The following is a 17,083-nucleotide window of genomic DNA, read 5'->3' as shown; positions in this document are numbered from 1 at the left end:
AAGGCATCTGGATGGATAGATGAATAGGAAGGGTTTGTAAGGATATGGGCCAGGTGCTGGCAGGTGGGACTAGATTGGTTTGGGATACCTGGTCAACATGGACGAGTTGGACCGAAGGGTCTATTTCCATGCTGTACATCTCTATGATGCTACATCTCTCTGTTCAGCAATATCTAGGAATCTGTTACAGTGGGAGCTCCATCTCCAAGTTTAAAGAGAAAACTCGTCATTATTCTCGAGTTCATTCAAATGATATAAACCACAAGAGTAGGGATAGGCCAAATGGGTTCCAAACTTAATCTACCATTCAATATGATGGCCAACTTACTTCAGTTTCATTTTCTCAAACTGTCCCTATCTGCCTTGAATCCTTTACAGTACAAAAATTAACTATTCTTCACCTGTGAATACACTCAATTGAGCATCCATGATCTTGTGAATGAGTTAATTCCAATGTGGCCTGCCCAGTAATGCCAATAAGAAAAATGCAAAACCAACATAATCAAGCAAAAGCTTGCTGCAATTCTGTAGTCATTAGACACAAAAGTGATGGGACAAACAAATATTTCAATGGACTCATTTTATAAGCAGCTCTTGGGTTTCCAAACGATAACTATTTGTTACTTGAGTCTTAATTAGCAACATTACAGAATCATTATCAGGCTGTAACCACCTTTATGATACATGCCAAGAAGTGCCTAAACGATCAGTTTTAAATTTTCTTTTACTTATGTGAGGAATGTGGGTGTTGGCTGAACCTGATCCCTAGTTGGCCTTGAGGTGGTGGTGATGAACTGCCTTCTTCAACCTCTACAGTCCAAGGGGCAGCAGGGTAGCTCACAGCGTAAGAGACCTGGTTTGATTCCAGCCTTATGTGCCTGTGTGAGGTTTGCACATTGTCCATTTGTCTGCACAGATCTCCCACGGGTGCTCCAATTTCCTCCCACAGTCCAAAGACATGCAGGTTAGGGGATTAGTTATGCTAAATTGCCCCATAGTGTGCAGGCTAAGTGAATTAACTATGGTAAGTGTGGGATTAGGTGGGATGATGACTTGATGGGCCAAATGGCCTCGATCTGCACTGCTGGGGCCTCTACAATACTTTCTACCGTCAGTACACCCACAATGCCGCTGGGGAGAGAGCTCCAGGATTTTGACCCAATGATTCTGAAGGAATGGTGATATTTTCCAAAGTCAGAATGAAAAGTGGCTTGGAGGAGCATTGGGAGATAGTGACGTTCCCATGTATCTGCTGCCCTTGTCCTTCTAGATAATAGTGATTGTGGGTTTGGAAGGTTCTGTGAAAGGATCTTTGGTGAATTTTTACAGCACATCTTGCAGATAGTACACACTGCTGCTACTAATCATCCGTAGTGAGGGAATGGATGTTTGTGGATGTGGTGCCTATCAATTGGGCTGCTTTGTCCTGGACGGTTCAAGTTGCTGGAGCAAGTGGGGAGTATTCCATTACTCCTGCCCTGTACCTTGCAGATGATAGGCAGGCTTTGGGGAGTCAGGAGGTGAGTTACTTGCTGAAGTATTTCTAATTTCTAACTTGTTCTTTGAGATTTATATGGTTTGGCCAGTTCAGGTTCTGGTCAACGGTAACCCTAGGATGCTGATCGTGGGGGATTCTGAATGTCAAGAGGCGGTGATTTACATCATCTCTTATTGGAGATGGTCATTGCCTGGCATTTATGTGGCATAATTGCCACTTTTCAGCCTAAGACTGGATATTATCAAGGTCTTGCTGCATTTGAACATGGCCTGCTTCAGTAACTGAGCACTCATGAATGGAGCTGAACGTTACACATCAGCGAACATCCTCACTTCTGACCTTAAGATGGAGGGAAGGTCACTAATGACGCACCTGAATTTGGCTGGGCCAAGGACACTATCCTGAGGAGCTCTTGCAGAGATACCCTGGAGCTGAGATGACTGATCTCCAACAACCATCCTCCCTTGTGCCACGTATGATGCCAACCAGCAGAAAGCTTTACCCCTGATTCCCATGGATTTCAGATTTGCTAGAGCTCCTCGATGTCACACTCTGTTGAATGCAGCTTTGATGGCAAGAGCTAATATTCTTACCTCACTTCTGGAATCCAGCTCATGTCCCCTTATTTGAACAAAGCTGTAATGAGGTCAGGAGCTGAATGGTCTTGGCAGAACACAACTGGGCAGGTGCTCCTTGATATCACTCTCCATCACATTATTAAGAGAGAGTAGATAGATGGGACAGTAATTGGGGTGCTGGATTTGTCCTGGTTCGTGTGTACAGGACATACCAGAGACATTTTCCACATTGCTGGGCAGATACCAACGTTGTAGCTGCGATGGATAGCTAGTTTGGCTAGGGGTGCAGCAAATTCTGTACCACAAATCTTCATCACTATTGCCAGAATGTTGTCACAGCCAAGAGCCTTTGCAGTATCCATTGCCTCCAAACTTTCTTGATATTACATGCAGTGAATCAAATTGGTTGAAGACTGACATCTCTGTGATGCTGGGGACTTCTGGAGGAGGCAGAGATGGATCATCCTCCTTGCACTATTGGATGAAGATTGTTGCAAATGCTTCAATATTTTCTTTTGCACTAATGTGCTAGCTCCCCCATCACTAGGGATATTTGTGGAGCTTCCTCCTCCACTAAGTTTTTTAATTGCCTCGCACCATTCACCACAGGATGTGGCAGGTCTACAACACTTTGTTCTGATCCTTTGGTTATGGAATCGCTTAGCTCTATCAGTAATGTACCACATTATTAATGAGATCAGAGCAACATTTTTACATTCAATGTTGCGTTTTGTAATGGCCTAACTTGTGACATTTCCTGGTAAGTTGCAGTACTTACTTCAAATAGCAGTGATATTCAGATGAAACCTCATCCTTCATTGTCTGTGCATTGAGCAGTTCCACCGTTACAAGTAGAGTTAGCAGACTGAAAATATGGTGCAAGTACTGGATACTGTAAAAGAAAATGATACAAATCCTGACAGTGAGCAAATCCATTTGAAATGTTAGCATAATCACTACACATAACTTATCAAGATACTCAGTTGCATTCGGAATGGGGAAGTACAATCGAATAAAAGCAAAATATTGTGGATGGTAGAAATCTGAAATAAAAACAGGTGCTGGAGAAACTCAGCAGGTTTGGCAGCGCCTTTGGAGAAAGTAGCCTACTCTTTCACCTACCAGTTAGAACTACCTGTCAATTTGATTTAATAAACGAAACAGAGCTTTTGATGCTTTCAGTGCCATGCTTAACTTTGTCATACTTGATAACTTGGATCTTTTGAGGAAAAACCCTTAAGAAATAAAAGAAAGTGTTGCTGAACAAAGAGACCTTAAACTGCAGATTCATAGCTTCCTTGAAAGTAGAGTCACCGGTAGATAGGATAGTGAAGAAAGCGTTTGGCATGCTTTCTTTTATTGGTCAGAGTATTCAGCATAGGAGTTGGGAGGTCATGTTGCAACGGTACAGGAGTGTGTTTAGGCCACTTTTGGAATACTGCATGCAATTCTGATCTCCTCCCCATCGGAAAGCTGTTGTGAAACTTGAAAGGGTTCAGAAAAGATTTACAAGGATGTTGCCAGGGTTGGAGGATTTGAGCTATAGGGAGAGTTTGAATAAGCTGGTGCTGTTTTCCCTGGAGTATCAGAGGCTGACAGGTGACCCTATATAGATTTATAAAAATCATGAAGGGCATAGATAGGATAAAAAGACAAAGTCTTTTCCCTGGGGTGAAGGAGTCGAGAACTAGATGGCATAGGTTTAGGGTGAGAGGGGAAGATAGAAAAGAGACCCAAGGGGTAGCTTTTTCACACAGTGGGTGATGTGTGTGTGAGATGAGCTGCCAGAGGAAGTGGTGGAGGCTGGTACGACCACAACATTTAAAAGGCATCCAGATGGGTGTATGAATAGGAAGGGTTTAAGAGGGATATGGCTGGATGCTGGCAAGTGGGACCAAGTTAGATTGGGATATCTGGTCGGCATGGACAATTAGGACTGAAGGGTCTGTTTCCGTGCCGTACATCTCTATAACTGAAATAAAATTATGCACAATCAAGTACAACTCTCACACACATAGGTGTGCAAAACTCTGGTACCATTCCTGGTCATGACAAGTGGGACCTTGCATTGTTACCAAGTTTTGTTGTTGTGAAACAAACAGCAACAAGAAAAAGCAAAAGAATAAGAAAATATGTTTGGATGCTATAGTATGGGAACTAGTATAGATGTCTGTAAACTAATTCATTTTTACATATATACAGAGGAACCTCGATTATCTGCCATTCGATTATCTGAATTTTGGATTATCCGAACAAGATCGCAAGGTCCCGATGCTTAGCTAAACGGTGTTATCCTGCATTTGATTATCTGAACAAAATACTCCCCACCTGTGTTGTTTGATAAATAGAGGTTCCTCCATAGATGCATGTTCACATACAATTCACACATGCATAGACAACACATATCCAAGGATTGGTTGTAAAGGGTGGGGAGTGGGTAGAGTTGGTGAGTAAAAGGCAAGAACACAGCTGTCAACCATCTCCTGCAAGTGAAAGTTAAATAATGTGATAACCCCTACAAAGCCGATGGGGAAATCAATAATTAATCTCCCTGTGAAGCTCGTTGAGTAAGGGTTCCTTGGTTTAAATAAAATTGGACCTCAGAGATCCTTGTGGTCCAGTAGAAGTCGCCCTATCCCTTGACTGGGAGGCCCAGGTTCAGGTCCCATCTGCTCCATAGGTGTGTAGTAACATCTCTGAACAGGTTGATTGGAAAAATAGATTACATAAACATTTTTTAAAAATTCTATAGCAGACCCAGAGCAGTGCTCCAGACTGTGAGAAAGTCTAGGTTCAAATCCAACCTGTACTGAGAGGTGTGTTATATTACGTTTGAACAGGTTGATGAAAAGAATTATTTAGGTATGTGGGGTGTTGCTGCATTTTAGAGTCCTCTTATGGTATAATGGTACTGTCCTTGCCCCTGGAGCAGGAGGCCAAGGTTTATGTCCCACCTGTTCCACAGGTGTGTAATAACATCATTCAAAACAGGTTGGTTAGAAAAACAGGTTAGCTAAAAGAAAAAAATTAATAAATAAAAAAAAGCAGACCCAGAGATAGGTCAGCAGAACTGTCTGTTCAGGCTGGGACTAGCCTGTGCACATCACAAATAGTAGCTCTACTTTGGTGTTCAACAGTAAATAATCCTTTCTAATTGGGCTCCCTCAGTTTTATACAATGGTTAGTATTTTGCGATCACAGCAAAAATAACTATCCTATACCCAGTTGCTTAAATATTCACTGTCCCGTTTTTGCTGATTTAAGATGGTCCTTCCCTGCCCTGAACACAATTATCAATGTCTTCACCTTGAAAATAAGAATGCTTAAAGTCCCTTTGTATCATGGATAGGACTGTGTAGTGATACTGTTAATAAGGTCATTAACTAGACTTGTGTTTTCTGAAACTAACTGGGAAATAAGCAGAAACCGAAAAACCAACAGCTACAGTGAAAAACATAAAGAGGAGGAAACTGAAGAGGATAATAGAGCGACAGAAAGGAGCAAATGATTTACATAGAGTCATACAGCACAGAAACAAAGCTTTTGGTCCAACCAGTAATCCCAAACTAAACTAGCCCCAATGGCATTTACGATAAAGTTGACACATCCAGTGGAGATAACCTTTGTGGAATTTATGACCACATTCTGTAAAAGCAAGAGGGAAAAATTACATGTGATTTTTTTTCTTGTATAGCTCCAACATATTCAAGAAATAAATAATGTAACTCTATTCAGAATTTTCAGTGTATTGGCTAGTAAGTGAACAGCATATTACATGTGGAATTTCTACTGGTGCTGGAGGCAGGGGAGTGATATGTGCCCTGGCACAAGGTGTCAAATTGGACCAAATCACTGTTCTATAGGTAGGTAGACTGACAATACATGTTACCCTCATTCTAAATTCCATTCAATCAATTCTAGTTATTCAGACTGGTCAACTCTTGTGTTAGTGTTGCACACAAATGCTTAGAGGGCTCCATTTTCATTAAAGTCACTTTTGTATTTTTGAACTAGATGACTACAACAATTGTCAGGGGAGCTCAAATCACTTCAAACTGTAAAAGAAACCTTACATCAAAACCTCACCTGCCCAGCATTCGAAGATAATTCTGCCTTTGCCGTGAGCGCAGGGATTTGCTCAGCCACTGCTGGTGGCGAGACACAACACCATGCATAATCTGCTGTGAAACTGTCAGGCACTGTGAGGCAATTTTCCTCAGCAATGACACCACTTCCAAAACAACACGTGGGCAATACAAAGTGCAAATGCGGTTGGTCAACAGTTTAGCTACCAGACGAAGCTGCCTGCAATGAGAAGAAGTATCCTCAGTTAATTCTGCAGCACTGTAGACATTTTTCACATCTATTGTCAAGAGCTTGGCAAGGGTATGAGAACATTCATTTATACAGCCTCTTCTGTAATAAAATGTCCCAAAACACTTCACAGAAGTGTTATCAAATAAAGATGGACTTGGAACGTGAGGTGGCATCATGACAGTTAACTGCAAGCTTGGTCAAAGAGAGAGATTTTCAGAAGTGCCTTGGAAGGCTAAAAAATAAAAAATCGGACATGATTAGGGATGAAGTTCTAGAGATTTAGGGCCCAGGCAACTAATAGCACTAATGTTGAAGAAATTAAAATCAGAAATGTGGAAAGCCCAGGATTGGAGGCATTTAAATGATTTCAAAGGAGCAGTCTAGAAGATGTTATCAAATGAGCAATGTGTAAAGCCACGCAGAAACTGGAAAACTAGGGGGAGAATTTTAGCTGTTGAAGCTGGAGGTAAAATCAAAATGTGAAATATCAAAGTTTGATAGATATTATTGGGCAAGGAAATCAAGAGGTTTGAAATGGAAGTCACTATATTTCCATAGGACCATTGTTAGAAAGTAATGATTGGTTAGTTTATTCTGAGGGTTACCATGTCTCAGGTGCAGGGCAAGACTGAGAATGCAGAGCCTTCATGGTGATCTCAGCTAATACAAGAACTGAAACTGTGCTGATTGTATCACCACTGTACAAACCTACTGTACAGCCAACTAAGCTAAATTGATCCTCAATAAACAGGCACAGAATTAATTGCTTTAAGCAGATGAATGGCTACTCCTGTTGCCTCGTGTTTCCATCATGCTCATTACAGTTCCAGGACATCTCATGCTCATGCAGTGACCAACCTCATGTGAAAAAATATGCATCAATGCACTATAGCAAAGAACAAATCTGAGTAAAATATTCAGTCAAAACAATTTCTGAAATATAACACTCACTTCTCCGCCAATAAGTAGTGTAAGGGATCAAAGTCTTCATCATAAACTACCTGCAATCGGTTTATTAGAGCAGAAACAAGTCCTTCCATCAGGCTTTGGTGAACAGTTTGGGTTGTAGGACCTGAATAATCAGACCTGTGAGGTGGTGGTACAAAGCAACCATGTTAAACAGCAACAACATTTCTTCATCACTTGTTAATCAAAGAGCCTTCCGGTTATGAATTTAATGATGCATAAACACCAACTAATAATTTAATAATTAGTACATTTGTCTTGTGAATAACTGATGTTTACTCCCTTAACATAATCAAATTGCTGCATTATTAATATAATGTAGAAATCAATACCTTTCCCCAGTTGTCCCCGTGCATGGAAGACGAACATGAATTGCACCTTTCTCTTGATAACACATTTCCCTATTTCCACTTTAGCTTTCTTTCCGGATTTCATAAGGGTAGTGACCTGTACTCAGCTATGATTCCACCAGCAAAGACTTTGCCCAGCTTCCTCATATTCGACTTTTCCACCTCCTGATGCTGCCTGGCTTGCTGTGTTTTTCCAGCCTCCTGCCAGTTTCCTCAAATGACAGCTGAGACAGTCAGATGTCAGCAGAATTGCTGTGGCAGGTATCACTCTGATCCAAACTCCATCAACTTGCCGGTTCCAGCATGACAATTACAAATAATTACATTTGACCATACAGCATAGAAACAGATCCTTTGGTCCATCTTGTCCATGTTGACCAACTTTCCCAAATTTGTTTGATACATATCCCTTTAAACCTTTCCTATTCATGTACCTTATCAAATGTCTTAAGTGTTGTAACTGTACTTGCATCTACCACTTCCTCTAGCAGTTCATTTCACATAAGAATCATCCTCTGAAAAAGTTGCCCCTCAGGTCCCTTTTAAACCTTTCTCCTCTCAGCTGTCAAAAACACCAAAGTGATAATGACCAGACATTTTAATTTTTTGATTGAGGGATAAAGGACACTGGAAAGAACTCTGCTCCATTTTTTTACAACTGTAATAATGGACTTTACCATCTGAAAGATGTTTTAAGAAGCTTGAAAGTCAATTGCAAAGAAATCAAAGTGGAATGAGGTTAGCTAACTCAGCACGGAGTAGAACTCAACCTTGGAATTGTCAAGGTGGAAAAAAAATATGCCTTTTAGAAAAACATTATATGGACAATGTGCAAGTTATAGCCAAGTATGGATACCAGTTAACATACACACCACAGCAGAGGTTACTAGATTGCATTAAGCAGAAACAGGAAAGTTTTGGATGACTTGTTCCTCCTAAGCAATAGCTACGGGATCCAACCGTAGCATCCATAACACCAGCCATACACCATCAGGTACCTCATTATGAACTTTTTATACTCCAGCTACCTCAATATTTTTACCAGTCAGGCTGGCAAGGTAGGCTTTAATAGCATTGCTGACGGAAAGTCTTCCTACCCAGGTCTATCCAATGCTTGTTCAAGTGTGGGTCTTGGCATCTCACCCCATTTCTGGAGGCTTTCCAGGCAGCATCGAAGCTGGAAAAGAAATCACTTGGATTGATTGGACAAATTGATAGTGTAACAATAGGTTCTTGCACTTTTTGATGAGCTAAATTGATGCAGTTGAAATCAGAAAGCAGAATATTTTGCTCAAAATTAGCAAACAAGTAACTTTCCCTCCTGCCAGGCTGGCAGCTTTGTTGCTAAGCCGTATCAGACTCAGACATATGTTACCATTTCAACTCTGACAAATGCAATGCCACAGGATATAACCAAGGCCAACACACTACTTTTTAAAAGCAGATAATATCCCTAAAAAAAACCAATGATATTAAAAAAAATCACCACATGAAGATATTCTGAAGCTTTTTTACTGCAAATAAAGTATTTTACAAGTACAGTCCCTACATTACAACAATTATATAACTCAGACGCCTGCCCCACACTGTCTCACATAGATGATTATAGCCCAAATTTAGAATTTTAAAAAGCCCTATCATTTGTCTTGTTTGTAGCAATGTGTTGGAGGCAGGCAAATGCAATTTACATCATTACAAATGTTAAGTATCAAGAAAGTGAGTCCAACCTTTCAGAGAAAAAAAAGACAACACCCTTATATTTATTTATTTAAGGCACTTCAGAGCCAATGTCGGGCTATTAGTCCTGTTGGTTAAATTGTGGTGCAAAAGTGGGTAACAAAGTGGGCTTAGTCCCTGTACTGGCTGAGATAGCTGTTGGGTCCTGCCTCCACAACCAACCCAACAGCAAAATTACAGCCTCATGATTACTCAACCCTCAGGCATAACACATGAAGAGTGAAAGAGAACACACTGAAGTGTAGTCACTGATGTAATGTCAGAAATGCTACAACAAATTTGTTCACAACAAGCTCCTGGAAAAAGCAAAGTTGTCATGACCAGATAATCCGTTTCAGTGATTTTGATTCAGGGAGAATTATGCGCTTCTTGAGCGAGCCAACAAAGCCTCTTTGGGCCTAATGGCATCCTCCGATGTTATACTATTTAATGATCCTATGAATAATTCTGCCTCGTTACTATTCCTGTAAATGCTGTTGGTCACTGAGTTTGGTTGGGTGAACAGAAAGAGTACAGAATCTTTTCTAAGGTTTGAGCAAGTGCTATAAACTAGAAATTCTGTCATTGGGCAATTTTAAACAAATTAAACCAAAAATTGCATAGAGTACTCCCAATTTAGTTGGCTAGACAGCTGGTTTGTGATGCACAGTGATGCTCACAGGGCTCAATTCCACCACCTGTTAAGGTTACCATAAATGACTCTCCTTCTCAACCTTTCACCTTGCCTGAAGTATGGTGACTGACAAATTAAACAACCACCAGTTATTTCTCTCCAGTGGGAGACCAGCTCTTTGCTCTGGTAAGATAATGACGACTTTACCTTTTACACTCCCAATGTTTCGTGCAGGTAGATCGGTATATCATAATTCTGCCCAGTAAGTGATAGACAACCTTCACTGGGCCTTTGCACTAAAGACAGGAAAAGAAATTCAAACCTCCAGAGCAATTTAATGTGACAGGTACCTGCTGTTTAAGCTTTCCAACCGGATGGAACCGAGAGCAATAGGAATGTGTAGAACACACGATTGTTTTCAGACACTCGCTTTCCTGGATATACAAAAGGCATTCATTAGAGGATGAACACATTAAAAAAAAACAAATTTTTGTAAATGATAAGTGGAAGAAATATCTTGTTACCATGGAAATCCCATTTGCCCCTCTATGGCAATGATGTAGCAAAACGACAGCAAGTGCTACCAAATGACTAGCCATTTCTCGAGGAAACAATTTCAAATCTATTTCACCGTGACTTAGGTGATCCCGGAGCCGAGGACCCTCCTGGTGATTTAGCAGGTCCCAGAGAATCTCCTGCAGAAGAGACACGACAAAACTTTGCGAATTTACACAACCAGCTATTCAAAAACAGGATGCTATCCTTGTGACCTCACAATATCCCTCTCCAGTGCTCCCAGATTCCGGCACCCTCCTCCTCCTCTACCTTCTTTCCCAACATGCTCCTAGGCCTTGAAATATCACTCCTCAGCCTCACCTGACGAAGGGACAGCACTATGAAAGCTTGTGATCTCAAATAAACCTGTTTGACTATAAACGGGTGTCATTTGACTTCTGACCTTGCCCACCCCAGTCCAATACTGGCACCTCCACAACATTTCCTCATTCGGGTAACCTGCCAAAGGCGGTATTAGACTAGCAAACCTGGTCAGTTTTGGTCCAAAAATGGTTAAAAGAGCTGAACTCTAAAGGAGAGAGATTGACTGCCCTTGAAATTAGGGATTATATCAAGGAGCCCCAGTAAAACTGACATGAATGAGAATCAAGAGGAGAACACTCTGCAGGCTGGAGTCATGTCTAGCATAAAGGAAGATGATTGTGGTTGTTGGAGGTACATCAACCCAGTCTGTTCAACCATTCCTCATAAAACAACCAGACCATTCACACCAGTAAACCTTCTCTGAGCTGCTTCTAATGAATTTACACCCTTCCTTAAGAAAGGGGACCAATTCTTTATGAAGTATGCCAAATGTAGTATTACAATACCCATAGTTGAAGCACAATCTCCATACTTTTGAATCCGACTTCTCTCAAATGCTCAACGCTGAGATAAACAGATTTATAATCAGCAAGCAAAACAAGGATTATGGGGAAAGGCAGGAAAGTGAAGTTGAGGATGATCAGATCAGTCACAATCTCACTGAAAGCCAGAGCAGACTCAATGGGCTGAATGGCCGACTGCACTCCTATGTCATGTGGAACAACAATAAACAAAAGAAGTGACACATATCTTATATCAATGACTAATGTCTGGCAATGTCCATTTTTCCCCAATTCAATTCAACAAAATCAGATTATTTGATTGGTTTTGAGCTCAGTACCTCATAGGATGATATGCATAATCATTGCACTAGGAGAGAGTTCAACAGGGCAGTGCCAGGTTGGATCGGAGATCTATCCAATTGTGCCTTAAAAATATTCAATGACCTAACCTCCACTGCAGTTTGAGGGGAAGAATTCCACAGAATAACAATTCTCTGAAAAAATACATTTCTCCTTATCTTCATATTAAGTGGGAGACGCCTTATTTTTAATTGAAACTAGAGAATAACTCTCTCAATTTGGTTATAATCCAGGTTTCACTTTTTTTTATTAAGTTGTATTTGTTACATCTATGCTAGCAGGTCTTCTTTGAATATATTGCCACAGCGTGCTGCCTGTGACCATGATGGTCACTCCAGATGGCTTGAGCATTACGATAAAATTCTCCATAACCCTGCACACGCAGCCATGTCATCTCCCTGGAGATGCAATCGATATTCTTTTATCCGCTAACAGATTTTCTCTGGGGGTGCTTACCAGTAAATCAAGAATGATAAGCTCATTTGCAATATTCAGCTGGTCACGTCTAGTCCCTTCAAAGCAGTTGCTATGGCAAACAGATCTGATCAAGCCCATTGCAGCAACTTAAAAATTGCTGATGGCATTCAGAAGGCAACCATAGCTGCTAATTCCTGCTTGAAATATTAAAAGGTGCAAAGACAGATGTGGGGCCAATAGAAACAGATACATTCACAAATCATTGAAGGTGGCGGGAAAGATTGAGAAAGTGGTTAAATTGCTTTCAAGGATCCTAGGCATCACAAATAAGGGCATAAACTATAAAATAAATTAATTTATGACAATTTTTTTTTATAAAGCACTGGTTCGGACTCATTTTGGAACATTTTGCTAATCCTGGAGTCGATAATTTAGAAAGGGCGTTGAGAAGATTTACAAGTATGACTCCAGGGATGAAGAACTTTAGTTTACCTTAAACAGATTGCAGAAATGGGTCAATTTTTCTGAGAAAAGAGATTATGATCCTAGCTGATGGTAACGCTGGATAAATCGGATCCCCGAGTGAGAACTAGCTTTAAAGACTATATTTTTTTTCCCTCCATTTAACATGGTGGACAATCACTCAACAATTTCACAAAAGACTGCTTGGGTTATTTGCTCTACATCATTACAAATGAGATGAAATCTACAGAAAATCCAACACTTCATGCTCTGATCTGTTTATTTCCTTTTGGGTAAGTACAACCAGCGAATAATGAGTTCTAGATTTCTTATTGTGCATGTCACTGCCATGAGAACTTCAACTGAAAAGGACATACCATTATGGGATTACCCAATGCTGTCGGAAGGTGGTTTATAACACCGTTGTCTAGATATTTTGCCAGTATCTATCAGAAAAAGAAATTTGCTGTGACTCGTGATTTCACAAAAAGAAATAAAGTACAAATGTTATGATATTATCTGTGGCTTTCACAGATGGTCTGTGAACAATTTGAATTTACATACAGGGACATACACAATTGCCATATTCACATGCCATCCCATACCACTGCAATATAGGAGAAAAATTAATATTAGGGATCCTACATTTTTGTAGGAATTCAATTGTAAACTGACTTTTTACATATACAGTGAAATTATGTTGAGTCAAAATAAAATAACCCGAAACTCTGGTTGTGGTGAAGCTGTCATTGATGGCTAGATTAGGAAATCCAACAGAAGGATGTTTGTGACAAGCTGAAGTTCCAGACTGATAACTCTGGAATAGCAAAACTTCCATATGCTTGTTACATGACAGCATCAATCATGTGCTGTGGAGTTAAGCCACTCTGGAGCCTCATCTTGGGGAAGACTGCAACACTGACTGCAAAATGATCTCATTCATGCTCTGAGTAAGTATGCAATTTTTAATATGGATGGAATTGAACTGTTCATACCATTTTTTTTGTTACAAGATTGCCCTTTAATGTTTAAATATTTAATGTGAGATTGTGGAAAGTGAAGCAAGGAACCTGCCACTTCCATGGTTTGTGCCAACATGGATGGCATTAAAACTGCCACTTCCTTTGATATGGAAGTCCCAAGAAATCATGTTGCTTGGTGAATGTCAAAATACTATGAGGCTAATAAAACTGCCTGGATCACTTACAGCATTTTTAAGGCATGGATCAGGAAACAGGACATAATTTATCAAAAGATTTTTACTCTGATGACTCTGAAGCAGGTAAGCTTCATTTTCTAATCATTACAAATGGCAAACTTACCTCATCAAATGTTGTGTACAGTGTTGTAGACTGTGGAAAAGCAAAACAAAGATTATCTAAGTATAAACAAAAAAAAGTGAATTTTCTGCTTGAAAGCATTTTTGGCACTGCCCCTGACATGCAGCAATCGAAACCAGTTTCACTGGAGCATGCACATTTTGAATTCCCTTTCTTTCACCCACTTCTACTGCTTTGGCTGCCCCATAGAAGGGCCAGTGACTGGCCCTAGCCATACTGCACCTTAAATGTATCATTAGTGTATTCCCTGTTTTTCTTTCCAGAGAGTGCTGTGGTATACTTTTTACAAATACAACACTGGGGGAAGAATACCAACTCAGACATATGTATGAATTCGCCGATTGCAGAATTCTGCTACCAACTTTCAAATCCTTCATAGAAGGTTGATTTTTTTTTGTGTGTTTCATAAAAGGCTTGTGTATTTTCTGCGTTAACCAATTCATATTGTGTGGTTTGTGCCTTGACTATCATCTACTAAACTCAAGAAACTGAAGCAACCATATGGGTTTGGTTGTTGATAATGCCGTTCAAAACTGAATCCAATTAGCTGCAGTTACAAGGACCGGGGAATAGATATTTAAGGTTCTGGGCAAGAAATGTAAAGGGATGTGAGGAAGTCAGATGTACAGCATGGAAACAGACTCTTCGGTCCAACCCGTCTGTGCTGACCAGATATCCCAATCCAATCCAGTCCCACCTGCCAGCACCCGGCCCATATTCCTCCAAACCCTTCCTATTCATATATCCATCCAAATGCGTCTTAAATGTTGCAATTGTACCAGCCTCCACCACTTCCTCTGGCAGCTCATTCCATACACATACCACCATCTGTGTGAAAACATTGCCCCTTAGATCTCTTTTATATCTTTCCTCTCTCACCTTAAACCTACATCCTCTAGTCTGCACTCCCCAACCCAGGGAAAAGACTTTGTCTATTTATCCTATCCATGACCCTCAATTTTGTAAACCTCTATAAGGTCACCCGTCAGCCTCCGACGCTCCAGGGAAAACAGCCCCAGCCTGTTCAGCCTCTCCCTGTAGCTCAGATCCTCCAACCCTGGCAACATCATTGTAAATCTTTTCTGAACCCTTTCAAGTTTCACAACATCCTTCCTATAGGAAAGAGAACAGAACTGCACGAAATATTCCAATAGTGACCTAACCAATGTCCTGTACAGCTGCAACATGACCTCCCAACTCCTGTACTCAATACTCTGACCAATAAAGGAAAGCATACCAATCGCCTTCTTCACTATCCTATCTACCTGCGACTCCACTTTCAAGGAGCTATAAACCTGCATTCCAAGGTCTCTCTTCAGCAACACTCCCACATACCTTACCATTAAGTGTATAAATCCTGCTAAGATTTACTTTCCCAAAATGCAGAACCTCGGATTTATCTGAATTAAACTCCATCTGCCACTTCTCAGTCCGTTGATCAGATCCTGTTGTAATCCGAGGTAACCCTCTTCGCTGTCCACTACACCTCCAATTTTGGTGTCATCTGCAAACTTACTAACTGTACCTCTTATGCTTGCATTCAAATCATTTGTGTAAATATCAAAAAGTAGAGGACCCAGCACAGATTCTTGTGGCACTCCACTGGTCATAGGTCTCCAGTCTGAAAAACAACCCTCCACTACAACCTTCTGTCTTCTATCTTTGAGCCCGTTATGTATCCAAATGGCTGGTTCTCCCTGTATTCCATGAGATCTAACCTTGCTAATCAGTCTCCCATGGGAACCCTTGTCGAATGCCTTACTAGAGTCCATACAGATCACATCTACCGCTCTGTTCTCATCAATCTTCTTTGTTACTCCAAAAACCTCAATGAAGTTTGTGAGACATGATTTCTCACGCACAAAGCCATGTTGACTGTCCAGAGTCAGTTTTTACCTTTCCAAATACATGTACATCCTGCAATTCAGGATTCCCTCCAACAACTTGCCCACCACCGAGGTCAGGCTCATTGGTCTATAGATCCCTGGCTTGTCCTTTCCGCCCTTCTTAAACAGTGGCACCACGTTTGCCAACCTCCAGTCTTCCGGCACCTCACCTGTGACTATCGATGATATAAATATCTCAGCAAGAGGCCTAGCAATCACTTCCCTAGCTTCCCACAGAGTTCTCGGGTACACATGATCAGGTCCTGGGGTTTTATCCACCTTTAATCGTTTCATGACATTCAGCATTTCCTCCTTTTTAATCTGGACATTTTGCAAGCTGTCACCATCTATGTCCCTACAGTCTATAACTTCCATATCCTTTTCCACAGTAAATACTGATGCAAAATACTCATTTAGTAACTCCCCCATTTTCTGCGGCTCCACACAAAGGCCGCCTTGTTGGTCTTTGAGGGGCCCTATTCTCTCCCTAGTTACCCTTTTGTCCTTAATGTATTTGTAAAAACCCTTTGGATTCTCCTTAATTCTATTTGTCAAAGCTGTCTGATGTCCCCTTTTTTGCCCTCCTGATTTGCCTCTTAAGTATACTTCTACTTCCTTTATTCTCTAAGGATTCACTCGTTCTATCCTGTCTATACCTTACATATGCTCCCTTATTTTTCTTAACCAAACCCTCAATTTCTTTAGTCATCCAGCATTGCCTATACCTACCAGCCTTTCCTTTCACTCTGACAGGAACATACTTTCGCTACAGACACGGAACTCTGCCTATAGAGCTGGTGGAAATGCAAACACTGAATAGTTACAACATGAAATAAGTACTGAAGTGAAATAAACTTAAGAGGGGTAAGGTCATAGAGTGGGGGTGAATGAGACCTATAGGATTGCTGCCAGTGTGGACTGAATGGCCTCCTGCGCTGTTATATCTGAATGCCTATGAGATGAAGAGTCCACCCTGTATAGAACTATAGATGGGATCTGTCCCTTCTCACCGAAACACTGAACATAGGGACTAAATATTGCAATCAGTCTGCACAGTTGATCTGCAGATTTAGGTCTCAGTTTATTTGCTTGTGTGGAGAGGAAATGACAATGAAATAGACAAGTTTGGGGACAGAAAACAAGCTGAATCACTTCTGCCATCTGGTATATTCAAAGT

General features: G+C 40.8%; 1 protein-coding gene across 3 annotated transcripts in view; it reads right to left on the bottom strand.

Moving 5' to 3' along the window:
• LOC132819655 (endoplasmic reticulum membrane-associated RNA degradation protein-like) overlaps nucleotides 1–17,083 on the bottom strand; it is a 55,943-nt gene that overhangs the window by 23,863 nt on the left and 14,997 nt on the right. For all 3 annotated transcript variants that reach the window (XM_060831271.1, XM_060831270.1, XM_060831272.1), the window contains 8 exons: nucleotides 14,003–14,032; nucleotides 13,058–13,126; nucleotides 10,584–10,754; nucleotides 10,410–10,493; nucleotides 8,807–8,886; nucleotides 7,345–7,479; nucleotides 6,163–6,381; nucleotides 2,855–2,968 (listed from right to left, as the gene is read on the bottom strand). In XM_060831271.1, the coding sequence (XP_060687254.1) occupies nucleotides 2,855–2,968; nucleotides 6,163–6,381; nucleotides 7,345–7,479; nucleotides 8,807–8,886; nucleotides 10,410–10,493; nucleotides 10,584–10,754; nucleotides 13,058–13,126; nucleotides 14,003–14,032 (902 nt within the window). The remainder of the gene's footprint in view (nucleotides 1–2,854; nucleotides 2,969–6,162; nucleotides 6,382–7,344; nucleotides 7,480–8,806; nucleotides 8,887–10,409; nucleotides 10,494–10,583; nucleotides 10,755–13,057; nucleotides 13,127–14,002; nucleotides 14,033–17,083) is intronic.

The sequence above is a fragment of the Hemiscyllium ocellatum genome, chromosome 10 (assembly GCF_020745735.1).
Source record: "Hemiscyllium ocellatum isolate sHemOce1 chromosome 10, sHemOce1.pat.X.cur, whole genome shotgun sequence".
NCBI lineage: Eukaryota > Metazoa > Chordata > Chondrichthyes > Orectolobiformes > Hemiscylliidae > Hemiscyllium > Hemiscyllium ocellatum.
Note: the sequence above shows the minus strand (reverse complement) of the source record. Positions and strands in the feature narration are given on the sequence as shown.